The 15,727-nt window shown below is 44.8% G+C and overlaps 2 protein-coding genes across 5 annotated transcripts; both read right to left on the bottom strand.

Moving 5' to 3' along the window:
- Positions 1–3,122: 3,122 nt before the first annotated feature.
- On the bottom strand, positions 3,123–11,853 carry usp49 (ubiquitin specific peptidase 49). 3 transcript variants are annotated; one of them, XM_080494900.1, is made up of 7 exons: positions 11,792–11,853; positions 9,742–9,829; positions 7,346–8,823; positions 6,167–6,374; positions 5,221–5,329; positions 4,878–5,083; positions 3,123–4,791 (listed from the first exon to the last, which is right to left on the bottom strand). In XM_080494900.1, the coding sequence occupies exons 3-7, from the start codon at positions 8,756–8,758 to the stop codon at positions 4,688–4,690; spliced, it is 2,040 nt and encodes a 679-aa protein (XP_080351026.1). In that variant the 5' UTR covers positions 8,759–8,823; positions 9,742–9,829; positions 11,792–11,853; the 3' UTR covers positions 3,123–4,687. The 3 variants fall into 3 exon arrangements, with proteins under 3 accessions (XP_080351026.1, XP_080351028.1, XP_080351027.1); XM_080494902.1 differs by lacking the exon at positions 9,742–9,829 and having other exon boundaries at positions 11,792–11,835; XM_080494901.1 differs by lacking the exon at positions 11,792–11,853 and having other exon boundaries at positions 9,742–9,926.
- Positions 11,854–12,964: 1,111 nt separating this feature from the next.
- Positions 12,965–15,717, bottom strand: med20 (mediator complex subunit 20). 2 transcript variants are annotated; one of them, XM_080495950.1, is made up of 4 exons: positions 15,684–15,717; positions 14,240–14,385; positions 13,393–13,646; positions 12,965–13,304 (listed from the first exon to the last, which is right to left on the bottom strand). In XM_080495950.1, the coding sequence occupies exons 1-4, from the start codon at positions 15,695–15,697 to the stop codon at positions 13,083–13,085; spliced, it is 636 nt and encodes a 211-aa protein (XP_080352076.1). In that variant the 5' UTR covers positions 15,698–15,717; the 3' UTR covers positions 12,965–13,082. The 2 variants fall into 2 exon arrangements, with proteins under 2 accessions (XP_080352076.1, XP_080352077.1); XM_080495951.1 differs by lacking the exon at positions 15,684–15,717 and adding an exon at positions 15,390–15,417.
- Positions 15,718–15,727: the final 10 nt, after the last annotated feature.

Genomic DNA, 15,727 nt, shown 5'->3' with positions numbered 1-15,727 from the left:
AAAAAACGGGATTCACACCAGAGGGAACAAGCCAGGTCAGCTCATTCACCGCAAAAATAAAGGACCCGGAGACTGAAGGAGAAGTAGAACCGCTGCACTTGTTCCCTCTGAGTTTTATCACGGAGCTTTCGAGGACAAATCATTGGCACTTTTTATTGGAGGAGTCGACGTGGCCTGGCTCACGGTGGAGGTGGAAGGTGTTCACAGAGCAAAAGAACAGAAATCCTCTTCTTGCTAAGCAACAACAGACATCTCATCGTCCACAGACATGCTGGTGTTGGTGATCAATCGCCACTGACATTGTTGTCACCAAAAACTGAGTCCCTTGCAAGAAATCTTCGGATGGTCTTTTTCTAAGTATTTATGATACATGAATTACAAAGACTAAGAGGAACAACTGACGGCTGAAAATGCCGACCATGTTTGCTGTAATCTTCACGTTGAAGCTATAGTATATTTGAAAGGAACAAAGTTTTTTTTTTTTCTTTCTTTCTTCCCCCATGAATGTTATGTGCTCGTGCATGTTCTCATATGTGCACTGAGATGCATTTAGCTGGCATGGGTTAACGTTTCATTAATGACAAAAAGAATCAGTAAACTGCCATTTTGTTGTCAGAAACACAGTGCAGATATGTCGTATCAGCTCAACGTCACGCCCGGTTTGAGTCGCATCCCATTCTCGTGTTGAGGCTTTTAGACAACGTTTTTACTTTTTCACTTTTTGTTACAAATATATTGAACAGTTGATGGGGCGGGGGGGTGGGGCGGTGGGGGGGTCTGCTCACACCATATTGATCCAACAATGTAGAAAATGTTTATCTTCCCACAAATGCTCTTTCATACTCACTATTGTAGAACTGCTTACCATCCACAGTGTCAAATTACCTGGCATGTCAAAGTTTATATGCAGTTTGCAGGAAGTTAATATTGCTGTTTTATTAAAGAGAAAAATGTGGAAAAAAAAAAAAAAATTTCATATTTTAGGTCGATCTTGATTACATCTTCACTGACGTCCGTGTCAGAAAACCCTCAAAAGCATCCAGGCAAGTTGTTCCAATGGACGGGGTCACGCACGGCCATGTTTGAGGTTCCCTTGACGGTCTTCATGGCGGCTGTTCACTTCCAGCTCTTAGCATTGTGTTATATCTCATAGAGTAAAGACATAAGAAATTGAAGTTAAATACTCAATTTAAAGACTCAATTTCTACACTTTGCAAAAATCATCCAAATAGATTGAACTGTCTAATGACACGATTTTGCCTCAGAAGTCATTTAAATGAGTGGTGGGCTAAATAAAGTCACGTGCTGAAGATACGATAATAACGCTTTTGAAAATGCACTGTTGTAAATGATTAATTAGGTATGTCTTATTATATTAACAGTTATCTAAGGGTTTATCACAAGAAAACATTAAGATAATAAACCAAATAGAGCCGGGCAATACTTTTCTATTTCTTATTGACACATTGACCATCTTTTGATGGATTTTCTACAAGGAAAACTTTGAAGAGAAAAAATAGCTCACAATCCGTTTCTGTTGCAATGCAATAAAAAAAAAAACAACAGAAGAGATTTTCTATAAATGTTTTCTAAAGTATAGAAATGTTTAAAAATAAGAATTCTTGAAGAATTTTAGGCAGATAAAACTCAATAATGTATAAGTGAAAGTTGATTATGAATAAACCAAAGGTCAAATATTCCTTCGAGGCATGTTCTTATTGTTCATAGAATAAGTTGTCTTAAATTTGTGTCCATCCAATAAAAAGGATATCTTGTTAAAGAGCATAAATCAGCATTTACTGCTTCTCGCGCATTCGAAATGATTCTTTCCCTTAAATAAGTTTAGATATTTAGCTTCTAATTTAGTGTACCGGTACATGTTAGATACTAGATGTCCCATAGAGATCACTGTATGTGACTGCTGCAGCATTGTGGAGTGGCGGCAGCAAGTCTCCATTTTACAATTGTTCTAATAAGTTTATCCCTCCATGTTTCAATCGAGCTGACTGTGAGAGAAAGGCTGGTTCACCCTGTACATGTAGCCTATACATCAGAGGACAAAAACAGAGACACACAGTTTTTGGACTGTGGTAGGAAATTGGGAGTATTCAAAGAAAGTCCACATGCACACAGAAAACCCCCCCCAAAAAAAACAACTTCCAAAGAGACTTGAAGCAAGAATTTCCACGCTGTGCGGCAGTACAAACCACGACACCACCCTCCAGCCATAAGTCAAAGTTTCCATCCCTCATGGTTTGCCAGAGAATCTTCAAAGCTGACCATAAATGAGCAGAATCCATTTAGATAGTTCTTATTCAGTTTAGATTTTTAGACATGCCGTTTTAACTTGTTTTCATTTTTCAAGCCCGAAGCAACATATTCTAAAGTAGGATAGTATTGAATAGTGCTGCTGCATTAGCTGATTTCATAACCCTATCTACTCCCTCCTGGCTGGATTTTCCTAAAAGGTTAAAAATAAAAAATTAAAACAATAAAACAAAAAGGTTCAGGTAAATATTAAGCCACAATAAAATGCAGCAGTCCTGAGAACCAGCAATGAAATTTGACAGAACTGTTGCAGAATCATTCACTCATCTTCCACACTGCTTATATCCCATTCAGGGGGAAGCTGGTGAAAATATTAAAATGAAAAAAGGACATGGGATCGCTTCACTCGTAAGAAGAAAAATAATCTTTCAGAGATTATTTGCATTTAATGCCCTCCTATCAGTAGTTTCTTTCTTTGGACCAGATTACATTTGCTCTGGGTTTTAACTCTTTGAGGAAGCATTAGAGAGGCAGACTTAATAGCAGGTTTTCAGATCTGACGTGTATCCTTCTTCTAATCCCGTGGATTAGTTCAGTTTTACTTTATCGTGTCTGCTTCAATCAGGACACTAAATTTAGGAATAAACCTTAAAAAAAAAAAAAAAAATCGTTTTCATCTGACATAACATTAACCCCATAAGACTGTCAATATAATAACTAAATGTTAATGGATACACAGAAAATGACTCATTTCTTTCCAGAAGATCAACATGTTATGACAGTTAAGTCTTCAGCCTCCGCCTTTTAAACCAACTCTTCTCGCTGTCAAATAATAACACAAACACCATTTGGGATATGTTTTGTCTTTTTTTTAATAATTACTGTCAGGCAGAACCCATAAGACCATTACATGTATGACAGGTTTTCTTACAGTACAAGACAGAACTCAGGGGTAATCAGATCCAGTGGCATGGCCACACCTGACCACTAAAAAGTAAGACATTCATTGTCATCAGATTGTTCCAACTTTCACAGAGTTCACGAATGTATTTTTGCATTTGACTCGTATCAAACACAACAGTTTTTCTTGCTTACCTAGAAATCCTAAAGACCTTTATAGAAACAGCAGAGTAGAAAAACAAAACAAAACCAAAAAAAAACCCATTGTACAACAAGCAGAATTCCTGATTTAATTTCCTGTCAAGATGCAAGATGTACAATATATTGCTTTCAGGTGCTTAACTCAAAATGGGTAACGCAAAGTTTCCCCAAATACACATTCTTCAGTATCTCGGTCTGTCTGCCGTTTCGCTCATTTCTCATCTTCCAAGCAGGTCAAAACGGAGGTACAGTGTCTCAGACCGTTCTGACCACAGGAGGAGCTGCCGTTATCAAAAGACAGGAGTCAAACATAGGACCAGTAGTGAACGACTCTCCCGACAGGTGCGGCTTGCCAACACTCGTCACCGCTCGCGTCTGAAACGTGGACGCTTTGCTGCCTTTTTCTCGGAACTGAAACAGAATGGCTACAAAACAAAACTAAAAAAAACAAACTATTCGTGTTCACTGAGAGCCTTGAGCCTAAGACACAGTATCCAGTCACAGCAGAAGTCTGAGGAGAGGACATCTATGAAGTACAAATGACACAGGGGATGAAGTATTTAGTTTTCAGAAGTGACATTTCCACAATAATCAAAAAGCTGAACAGGAGGTAACACGGATTGTGGACTTGAGTCCGGTCGCAAAAGGTCCCTTGTGCACCTCCACGTTGATGTGCACGAGGATCGACTGGACAGTTACATATGAAATGCACATTACCGACTTGCTGCCACTAAATGGTCTTACTCCAGAATCCGTGTTGCCTTTGCGGTGTGAAATGCCGTCTCAGCAGAGCGCCTGGTCGTTTCCAGGTTCGGACCGACACCAGCCCGATTGCCGTTCAAACACACGGGACACACAGGCTTGGCGTTCGGCAGGATAAGAACCGGACCTGCACCCACAGTCGTCGGGCCATAAACCAAATGTGCTGGTCCCACAGGCTGAGGAAACCCCGTGGCCTCATTTATGAGACAGTTTAGATTCTCCCTCCCTCTTTCTCTTTTTTTTCTTCTTCTTTTTAGTTCAAACCAAACAAAATCCAAATCTTTCTGTTGACTATTCAACATTTCCCTTTAACCAAAAGGCAAACCCTGTCGCCATCCGATCTCATCTGGATTAACGCTGCGAAATATTGTCACCTTGACTCATGACTGTGGCTGTCCCACTGCCCCCATTGCCATCTTTTTTTTTTAGCAAACCGTGTCAAAGTGATCGCTTGAATGACATCTGGGAAAACACCAAGAGGAGGTTTTTTTTTTCTTTCATAAATGCAGCCCTAAAGTTGCCGAGCACAGGTCAACGTGGTCACAGCGAGAGGTACCTAGGCAGACCTCTGGGTATAGAAGAGAATATAGGCCTGAGTGTTGCACACTTCTTCCACGCTGCAAACCTTCATCTCGGAGTCGTTGCAGTGGACCCAGAAACCTGGGGAGGACACAAAGACAGAGACATTAAAGCGCGATTAACGCGACGCCGCCGGCGTCGAAAACAGGTGGCGCTTTGTGACTCACCTCCCTCGGTGTTGTAGCAGTATGCGGTGTAGTGCCCTGAGCCGAAGCCTTTGCCATGGTGCATAACTACAGCGGAGAGATCGTAGGTGTAGCCCCCTCTGTGGACAGAGTGACCTGAGCCCGTGCAGCAGTACGGTTTGATGTTCAGCACCTGGTCGAAGGCCACATGGACGCCGATTTTCTCTCTGTGGTTCCTCCCCGACCATCTGCCGCACAACGGGGGGGGGGGGGGGGATAGTTAGTGCGATCGGTAAGTCACGTGGTTGAAAGACAGTACGTCTCTGTACTCGAGTGCCGCGGGTTTGAGAATGTGATGAGAGGGAGAACGAGATGAGAAACTTGCCTGAAGCGTTTGAGGTGCAGCCGTAGAACCTGAGGTAAACGGTAGATCAGAAGCTGCTTACATGCTTCTGACAGAACTAAGGGTTTGTGGGACGATTTCCTTCTTCTTTCTGAAACAACGGGAAAAAAACCAAACAAACAAAGGTGCGTCAGTCTTCTCAACATGCAGCACAGTTTATTGAAGCCGTGTTATTTTAGAGAGAGCATCTTTCAAACACTCGTTTAGAGGGTGGAACTAACGAAATGAGACGCTCTACAGGAAATTCCTGACTGGAGAGGTGTGTGACGGTTGCCTAGCAACCGTAATGAGGTAACTGAAATAAGGGGACAGTTCTTTTCTTTTCTTTTTTTTTAAATGTCCTTTTGAGGACACTTTACACAACCTTAATATTGCACACATTTCAGGGTATTTTGCAATGCCAATAATAACAACACTTCTATATCCAGTTTCACTTCAGTTCAGGTGCGTCGTCTACAAGTGAACACTAGGTGGGACTGAGAATGTACAATTTTTTTAGAAACGTTTGAGTTCCTTTGAACTTTGGTACATGTGAACATGTAAATAACAGAAAGTAGATTATGTTGTGGAGACAAATGCTGCATTTGAAGGGAGTTGTGTCATTGGGACAGCCTTGTAGTGTCATGAGTGATGTCACTGAAATGCAAGTGGAGAAAGCAGCCATTGAGAGTTGGGACACAAGGTTGAAAAAAAAAAAAACTGAATCGTCAATCAGGTCGCGACTCGTGGGTTCACAGACATTAACGACTAAGTTTTACGCTCTTTATGCGAACGCTGGGCTTAAATTCCACTGAAATGCAATCACGCTGTTCCGCCGTGGACAAATATCCCGAGGCGATTTCAGGTCTGTTTAAGTTTAAGTGCAATCTTAAGCGAATAATGAATAAACCCTGGGTCTCGTTTGTGCGGCTTGGCAAGTGGTACTGACTGTTGCAGTGGTTGCAAGCGTAGATGCTGCCTTCTAGAGCCTCCATCTCTGTAAACTTGGACAGCATCTCGGTGAGGGTGCAGCTCCGCTGGTAAACCGTAGAGCCTGAGCTTTTGTCGATGCTGTGATATCGCTCTGGGAACTCCAGAGACAAATCCCAGAATGGCTCTACTGTGTTGGACTTGTGCTTACAGGACAGACACGTCACCTACAGAAACACAGAAAGAATACAAAAAAAAAAGAAGAAGAAGAAAAAAAAAGTAAGAACTTCAGGAGTGGGCTGCTGTAGTAGTTTGCATTCTCACCTTATAGTGAGAAATACGTGGGTTTGAGTGGAGACTTGGACTTTCTGTGTTTGCATGATCCTAGTACGCTGTTTTTCCTCCCACAGTCCATAAAGCATGTGTTGCAGGCTATTCGCTCTTGAATCGATATTGCTGTGGAATATATTTTCTATCTCATAAATGTATTACCGACTACATGAAGTTTCATGGATGTTTAAAAACTTGGGGATGGCAGTAATTTTGAGTGCAGACGTGGTGGTGCTCCTTGAAATATTTTAGTACACAAGAATAAGGTGATCCGGTACATAATCTCCAGAGGTCAGCAGAGGAATTCAAGAAAGCAAACAATAAAATGTAGGTGTTCACCGAGTAGTATGTGTGTGCAGGGAAAAATCTTTGTGTGGAAGCAGATTGCGAATGTGGACATGGTCCATCATTTGACCAAGTTCAAGTTTCTGCTGCATTCCGTTTGGCTGTTTATGCAAACTCTCATTTATCCAGGCAGTCAGCACCTCAAAGCAAGTGAATCAGATTACCTAAACTTGCTCTTAATGAATAAAAGCACATATGACCAAGTCCAGTTGACCCGAGTCATTTGCTTTGAGAGATATTTTAGGTGTATTAAGTCATACTCTGCGGTGAGACGGTGGTATTTCAAACAATTATCTCAGGCTGTCCGGAGCTGCGTGACGGTGATTAACTGTCATTAATGAAAAGTGAGCAGCAACCGTTTCGTTCAAAAGGTTACGGACAGGCGTCACAAGGCGTGGACAGAGGGAATCAGACATTTCATGCAGGACTGGTTAGAAAGAGAACATTGAACTCTGAAAAGTGTTAAGTCTTCGCAATGACACAATGTTAAACAAATGACCACGTGATGCTCTGACGGTCTCACCTGGCTGAGTAGCTGCCCGTGAAAGATGGTGTTCAGAACCTTTAGCACTTGCTTGGACAGCTTCCTCTTTGTGATGGGGATGACGATCCGCCGCTTGGATCCCTCAGTGTCCAGCTCCTGCTGCACCTTGTCCAGCAGCTCGCACAGGAACTCCTGTGCGTCCTGCTGGTCGTACCCGCGGAAGGCTGGGATGAGGTTCCACACCGAGTGCAGCATGGCAAAGGGGGACACCAAAGACCACCGGCCCGACCACATGACCCTGAAAAGTGTGTGTAGCTCGTGGCACAGAGACATCTGCTGGCGGGTGGAGCACCGGGGCTCCTTGGGTTGGACCAACTCTGCGGCCTGCGGCGGGGGCTGCACGCTTTCTTGCTTGCCCACTGGCAAATTCCAACAGCCTTCCTTCCCCACGCGTCCCAGGGGGCTCCCCGACAGCGCCGCGTTGCCACTGCCGACTACCCCTCCTGTCACCCCCTTGATCCCTTGGGAGTGGTTAGTCTTGGCCAGCAGCTCCTCGGTCTCACACAGGTCCAAAGTGAGAAAGCACTCCCTGAATTTCTGCAGGTGGCTCAGCACCTGTAATATAGAGTTCATGTAGCACGTGTTCCCCAAGTTGCGCAGACCAGTGACTCCCGGGGTGGGTCTCCGCCGCGTGACGGCATGTGTGGAGTAGTACCTCCTCGGTTTAGCGGCTCTGCCATTCTGAGGAGCTTTGCGGGATATGGTGAGGATGGAGGCCTTCTTGGCGATGGGAGGAGGAGGTAGGCGTTCGGGGGGGTCGCGGAATTTGCGAGGAATGAGCGTGATGGTTGAACGAGGCGCCTGAGTAAGAAGCCGAGCACTCTTTCGGGGAACGACATTGCCCAGCTCTTCCATAAGTCTCCTTTTCACTTCTTTCTTTTGCCTTCTCACTTCCTCGAGTTTCTCTTGACGCCGATTCTGAAGCTCCTGGTGTTTGCTGATCCACACCTGAAGCATCTTTCCGAGGAGGGCTTTCCTCCTGTGGCGTAAGGCCAGCTGCATGGCGGGTTGCGATCCACTCTCCCCGACCCAGGGGATACAATCCCCGCCGGTCGAGGAGCGCAGTGAACGACTACCGGGGCTCCGCACGGTCGAGAGCGCCCCTCGGAGGAGCTTGAGGTCTCCCTCTGCGTTATCGTTGAGTACATAGTCTCCACAGGCAAAGCAGAAGACGTCCAGCTCGCGCACCTCCATGGCCAGTGGGTGTTGTGACTCCTGAAAGTGTTTGAGCGAGTGCTCCTCCATGAAGCGTCCGCAGGCCACGTGGGAGCACTTGAGGCAGGCCCACACTGAATCGGTCGTGCTGCAGTCCACACAGTGCCATTTCTGCGGATTGAGGATCGAATGGTCCTGGCCCAGGCGAAGGCGCCCCACGTGCTTACAACGATCCATCTCTCCAGATGCACATGTGGCCTCAGTGATAGGACACACGTCCTGTAGCCGAGCAGCAACTCATTCTGAGAAAAAACAGTTTACAAGGAGAGGAGTTAGATTCAGGCAGTGTGGACGCACATTTGGAATAAGTCAGGAAAATGCTTATTTTAGTACTTTGTTCGATTATATATTAACCTTCTAACCCTTCGGTGCAAAAAATAAGTGGATACTTATAAAGCAGATAGATCCATTTAAATGTGAATGCAGTACGGATGCAAGAGCATCAGAACTATTGTCTCCATGTGTTCTAGGTATGGAACGTATGGATGAAAAAAAAATCGTCACGACCACACAGTGATGTAGTGATTAGCACTGTTGCTATAATATCCCCAGTGCACTTCCAGTTTCCGTGTGGAGCTTGCATATTCTGCCTATGCAGGTGTGGCTTTGGTTTCCCTCCTACAATCTAGAAATATGCATGCCGGACGGACAGATTATTTGAAAATAACCCGCAGAAGTAAATGTGTGCGTGTGTGTCTTTCTCTCTCTCTCTCAGGACTGGTCACCTGTGCAGAGCGTACACATGATGTGTGAAGATAGATGGACAGATGTGAATGAATTATCTTGGCTCGCTATGCTCCAAAACAGGTCCAGAAATGAATGGCTGAATAAATTAGCCGTTTCACTGCATTTATGCCTCAATGTTCTCTCTCTCTTATTTTTTAATACATTCAAACTGATTTGGGTGCCATTTCAGTTGTGCGACGTGATTTATTTGTGGCTGTGTGTACAAACTGAAGCACTTCAGGATAGAGCATGCTGTACATCGTTTTTCATAATAAAAGAATCTCCAGTTTTGGTCCGGACCAGGAAGGCACACCACTGACAAAGAAAACCCACGGCTGGGTAAAAACCGGGAAAAACACAAGCTATGCTTCTTAATTACAGCGGCTGTATGCTGAATGTAAAAGTGATACTTTTTGCAAGGACTGTATACTAACTGTTAGAGTAGTTTTCTTGATCGGGTCTGGGAGAACACATCACAACATATGTGGAGAACTCATCACCACCGGCATAAATAGGAAGAGTCTGAAAAATAAAACAAACATTAGACCTCAAGCGAGTAATGACAACAATGGGCTTTTCAGATTAACCTAGACTCAGTGGATGTATATTGGGCCTCACGGTGGTCTGGGATCAGATACTGGCTAGGCCTTTCAGTGTGGCTTGCTTATTCTCCCCTTGTGTGTGTGTGTGTGTGTGTGTGTGTGTGTGTGTGTGTGTGTGTGTGTGTGTGTGTGTGTGTGTGTGGGGGGGGGGGGGGGGGGGGCTTCCTCCCGCAGTCCAAAAAGATGCATGAAAGGTTAATTGGTGACCCTTAAAGGTTGCCCTGGTGACCTGTCCAGTGTGCACCCTGCCCTCGCACATAGTTCGCCGGGATTGGCTTCAGCACCCCTGCACAGGCTGAAGCGGCGTAGATATGAATGGGTGTAAACATCATGGAAAAGATAATGTTTGTAAACAAGGGTTAAGGTGTTTGAGAAGACCAATCAAACGACACATTTATCTTCAACATGGAATTGGAAGACTCTCTCAAAAAAAAATTTAAAAAAAAATCACAGCCTGAAATCAGGATGAGATAATCAATTCAATCAATCTGTGCAGCCTTGGTTTGAGGTCTCAAACTCGGATCCCGGAGGGCTGCAGCCCTGCATGTCCCCCTTTCTGCAATGCACCTGAATGTCCTGATGGTTCGTCACCACATTCAGCACAAAGCCAGGTAATGAGCCACCCTTTGCAATCGGCCATGTTGAAGCAGGGAAACGTGGAAAACATGCAGGGCTGCTGCCCTCCAGGATCTGTGTTTGACAGCCCTGGTTGGATAGAGAGCGAAACATCAATACTTTTGAAAATCTGATTAGGTGAGCTGAAGAAGAAAATGTAGAGGTTCTCAACAGACTGTGTGGTATTGGTGTGTACATGAAGGAGTTTGACTTCTTGTGTAAAAGAAAACAGGAGCCTAAACCTGAAACTTGGATTCAATGACTAAACCCAACGAAAACCAGAGATCTGAGAAGAAAAAAGCACAGCCTCGGTTGTTAAAAACTGTTCGGAGGAAGAAATGTTTCCACGAAGGACTGTCCGTCTTGTCCATTTCAATTATGAGCTTAATTCGTGTAATTGTGTGGCTCACCAGCACAGCGCTGTGTCACACCAGTCTGTTCCTCTTTGTGTACATTTATGCACTATTACAAAAAAAAAGAAAAGAAAAGAAAAAGAAACGAACGGAAACACAGCTTCAAGTCCTGAGGTCGGCGCAACTGGTTTCTTGGCCCAAATCATGGCACGTTGGCGATGCTGCTGCGAGTAAACCGTGTCAACATCCACACACGATGTTTGATTAAAAAAAAACAACAACCAAAAAACAAAAACATCCCCGCTGAGTGTGTCGGTGTTCCGGAGCACCTTGCCGTGTCGTGGCTCAGACAGGCTGGCTGGCTGGCTGTCCTCGCCATGCTAGTCTCCACCATGTCGAGTCAGAACAAAGAGCAGTCACGGAGCCACTCTCCGGGAAACATCCGACAACTTTGTTGGTCCGCGGCAGCCCGGCGGCCAGCGGCAAGTTAGCCACCGCCGCTAACGCGTTAGCTCCGGGTGGTTTTGCACGGGGTCGGCGCCGCGCCGCGCCGCTCACCTCCCCCTCCCCCCCCTTCTCTCGCCCCCCCGCCGGACCTCACCGAATAACGCACTTTAGTTAAACGCGAACAATTCCCCCGGCACCGGGCGGCTAACGGCGCCCGTCATTAGCGGTGCCACGGTGGCTAGCGTTAGCCGCTCGGCTAACGCGGAGGACAATCGAAGTTAAACCCAGCGGCTGCAGTCGGTCGCGAGACGTTAACTGGAAAAAGCTCGCTGGAGGAGCTGCGCCGCGACGCGTCCACAAACCCCCCCACCCACCCCTCCTCCCCGGTGACATTTCGCGGGCAAGAGACAGCCGGCGTGTGTGGCCGCCGTGTTGAGGCATTAAGTAGAAAGCTTGGGTAACGTTACCATCGCCGGCAGCGTCCATCCGTCCCTCCGGTGCTCGGAGCCGCCGCCGCTTGTTGTGTCCTCGCAGATTGAACAACCCAACTCTCGATCCGAGCCCCAGACCCCGCCGCTCTCATTGGACTGGCACCGAGCGGCAGCCCGGCGCTCATTGGCGGAGCGGCTGAACAACAGGCAGCAGGATGGAGCGTCCGTCCGTCCAAGCGTCCACCCACTGAGCGAGGCCACATGGAACAATAACCGAGGCCGGGACGTGTTGCCCGGGCTCAGAGGACAGCTGTGACCCCGCAAGCCCCAGTAAAGCCGAACTCCTGTCTCAGATGCTGGGGGGGTTAATCTAATCCCATCAATCTGAAAACACCGTGCTAAACTCAATCCTGAAACCTTCATGTGGAGGGACTTAAATCCGAATTTGGCCTCTGTCACTGTAAATGAGTGTAAATCAAAGTAGCTCAAGGTGACACCAGTGCAGATCTGCTGTCTGGGAAAGTACCTTATGAGCAGGGGAGGAAAGTTTCAAGGAATCACATAAACCATGAACGAATTTAGACCTATAGGAATCATACATCACCGCAGATCAGAAAATAAGCTTCTTCAATGTAAAGAATAAAGTTTTACATTTTCAAAATGTTAAAGGTACAACCCACAAGATTAAGTAAGTGTCATTGTTGTGTGTTAGATGGCAGTACTGAGTTGCTCCTGCAGCCAGTCTACACGTGAACTGTCACGTAATTACCCTTTTTTTTTAATCTTCAGAGTTTTTTTTCATAACAGTTCTGCAGTACAGAAAATGAAGCGAAATCTAGATCATTTCCATACAATGGTTCCTTCAGTTTGAAAAGCTAAAAACTGAAATTCATTTCATAAAATGCCAATTTTCTATAAAAAATAATCTAAGTATCAATTTCGGCTATTTTAAACATTGTTTTTTTTTTTTTTATAAATATATATGCAATTTTAAAAAACATTTCTGTGCAATTTTATTAACTACACTAAAACATGTTGTGATGTCTGCTTTACCTGCATTACTTTAAAAGGGTTAAATATGAAGTATGTCTATGAATATAAATGAGCCGAGACAGCAGAAATAAACACTCAGACTCCATTACACCACATAGGTTTGATCTTTTAATAAAAAAAAAAAGAAAAGATTTTGTTAAGTATAGCTGATGAAAAATTGAAGCTCCAAAAATAAAACTACACCTCGTGGATCTCACACTGACCCACAGAACCAGAAATAAACCAACATCAATACAAACATAAGAATCCCCTCGGACATTTCCAACGTAAACTCCTAACGCACGCTACTTCCTGGGATTTGCAGTTTGCGAAGTTTGTTGAATAACTCTAAATATTGAGTCATGGTGTCGACGCAGTCTGCTGGTGCAAAGAGCCCCTCAGGCTTGGCGGCGAACACAGACGGCAGTTCGGGAACGCTGGTGCCGAGGAAACACTGCATGAACTCCTTCATGAGGTTCCAGCAGTCCCCCGGAACCACACAGGGACAGTACTCCACCTGAGGAAAGAGATTAGAGAGTTAAAGCTGCCACTGGGAGGAAAACCTCGAGCCGTTTTTTTCTCTCCACTAATTACATCAAGCGTACCTCTACTGATATCCCCCGGGCGCTCGAGCTCATTGTTACGGTACCAACTTTGATCAAGAAGTCACAGTAGCGATATCTTGAGCCGCGACACTCCACCTTGTGTCCTTTGGCGTTCTGGAAGTGACTCTTGAGCTTCACCATGAGGACGTCAAAGTTTGCGTCTGCCACCAGACAGGGTCCGCCTTCAAACAGCGCCATGCAGCTGAGGGGAGTTTCAGAGTTGTGCATCACATATAAGAGTTTGGAGGGCTGGCCTGTGAACGTCAGAAGAGTTGAGGGAGGGGAAAAAAAAAATAGTCACGCTCAGGAATCTCAATTAAAATGTTTTTTTTATTAATTTACTTGTGAGGATAAAAACTATTCTTCCAAAATCATAGTCCCTTATCAAAAAAGTTTGAAGATGGAGTTTACTGTCCAACGCATCAGTCTCAAATCTGCAAAAGGCGATCGTGAAAATCAACGGACGACAAAGGCCATAGTGTACGAGTCACAACATTTTCACACTCATAAAACAATTCAGTGATTCCTGCTGCCTCTTGAATTCTCCTTAAACCAAAGAGTAGTGGTCCAGCCTTCAGGTGTTCTTTAAAGCCATCATCACTCTATTTTCACAGGATGCCTTTTAGTGTAAGTAGCACTATGACCATTCCTGTGACTCTTCATCTTGTGTATAATCCGTCGTCACTTGGAAGGATAAATGGAATTTGTAGGTATAACCCATTGTCCCATATAGGTATGTAAGTAATGGTGCGCTAGAATATTAACTGTCTTCTAAAGGTCCTCGACACTCCGTCACAATGAAAAGGTTACCTGTTGCAGACAGAAATGGTAGATAATTAAACATTACCGCTGACATTTCCTGTGGCGTGGTATGTCTCACAGTCGACGCAGAAGCTGCCCTGCTTCACGGCACCCATCTGCTCCAGCTTCTTGTGCAGGATGTCGACGGTCTGCTGCACACTTTTGCCCTCCGCCACGGGCACCTGACACACACTGTGGGACACAAACGAATTAGGAAAGAAAGTCTGGACATGCGTTTAATATTATGTTTGTAAATCAAAAGAAACTTCTCACTGGGTCTCGCAGTTTGTTAACATTTTGACAAGTGGATTTTTTTCCTCCCGTCCAGCTGTGCTTTACCACTTTTACACATAAATGAACTTCTAAGCCTATGTAGCAAACAGATCTGAGTCTGTACTGCATCAGCATTTGGAAAGTTTCACACCGACTGCTGACATTTCTTTCCCTCTTTCTGATGCGCACATTTTAATGTCATCACTTTGGAGACGATGATGATGCTGCTATTGTGTCCGGTTGAACCCTCACTTCCTCCTCAGTCTGACAACATTGCTCTGTTATACAATGTCTCCAACAGCCCCTGGAACTTGCAGAAAGATCTTCTCTGCTGGGTCAGTGTGTAAATGGCTCCAAAGATGTGGAAGGTGAACATACAATAATTGAATGCGTGGTTGTAATCTGCTTGCTTGATACTGTCTGTGAGACAAATGTTCTTTTGTGAAGCCTTAAGATCTGTTTCTATGTTTTCCAACCTACTTACAGCTGCTCGTCCTTTGTTGAATGAGACATAATCATAGATTCTACTTATTTTACACTGATTCAACTGTCCCAAAAGTAGTTCCACACTGTTAGCCACAATCCTTCATTCAGTCACACATCAGTGATGACGTTTGCCATGCAAAGCACTCAGTATGTCCACTGGGAGTAGTTATGGGTTCAGCGTCTTGCTCAAGGACACTGGACATGGGAGAATGAGGGATCAAGCCACAGTCGCCCCAGATATAGGGAGAATTGTCTCAGAGCAAAGAGTAGCTGAATAGTCAGGAATGATGGGGAATCATTAGAGAAAGTCTTTATCCGTGGATGCATCGGACTATAGAAACTGATTATTTGTTATTTTTGTTATGACAAGTGAGCCGTTATATCAACCAAAATACAATAACTATTAGTCTCGGATAGGATAATCCTAATATTCCCACCTGACAATGCTGAATAACAAAATGCCGACGTAGAGGTCCGCCCGTCTGCATAAAACATATCAACCACGCACAGATATATTCAAAGACTTTACAAACAGACGCACGTTTTCATATATTTTCCACACAGCTGAGGAGCCATATCAGTAATGTGATGACGGTGTTTCACTTAGTGAAAAAGAAACAGAGAAAGGCAGTGGTGAAGCATGTGCATCGAAGAAGAGACAATAAAGTGAGAAAAAAAAACTGGGGACCAAAGACCATTTTTATATTGAAAACTATTAGAAATCGTCTTACCATGTCACCCCCATTGATGCTTCTGTCTCCAATAGTGTTTCTCC

This window comes from Blennius ocellaris (assembly GCF_963422515.1).
Source record: "Blennius ocellaris genome assembly, chromosome: 4".
NCBI lineage: Eukaryota > Metazoa > Chordata > Actinopteri > Blenniiformes > Blenniidae > Blennius > Blennius ocellaris.
Note: the sequence above shows the minus strand (reverse complement) of the source record. Positions and strands in the feature narration are given on the sequence as shown.

What these genes read in the sequence shown, in the direction of transcription:
- med20 (XM_080495950.1), bottom strand. An exon ending in CGCCACAGGAAATGTCAGCG is followed by an intron (nt 13,647 to 14,239) that starts GTAATGTTTAAT and finishes TGACGTTCACAG; the next exon opens with GCCAGCCCTCCAAACTCTTA. An exon ending in CCCGGGGGATATCAGTAGAG is followed by an intron (nt 13,305 to 13,392) that starts GTACGCTTGATG and finishes CTCTTTCCTCAG; the next exon opens with GTGGAGTACTGTCCCTGTGT.
- usp49 (XM_080494900.1), bottom strand. Translation starts at nt 8,758, where the DNA reads ATGGATCGTTGTAAGCACGTGGGGCGCCTTCGCCTGGGCCAGGACCAT. An exon ending in ACGGGCAGCTACTCAGCCAG is followed by an intron (nt 6,375 to 7,345) that starts GTGAGACCGTCA and finishes GTGTTTCTGTAG; the next exon opens with GTGACGTGTCTGTCCTGTAA. An exon ending in CTGCACCTCAAACGCTTCAG is followed by an intron (nt 5,084 to 5,220) that starts GCAAGTTTCTCA and finishes GTTGTGCGGCAG; the next exon opens with ATGGTCGGGGAGGAACCACA.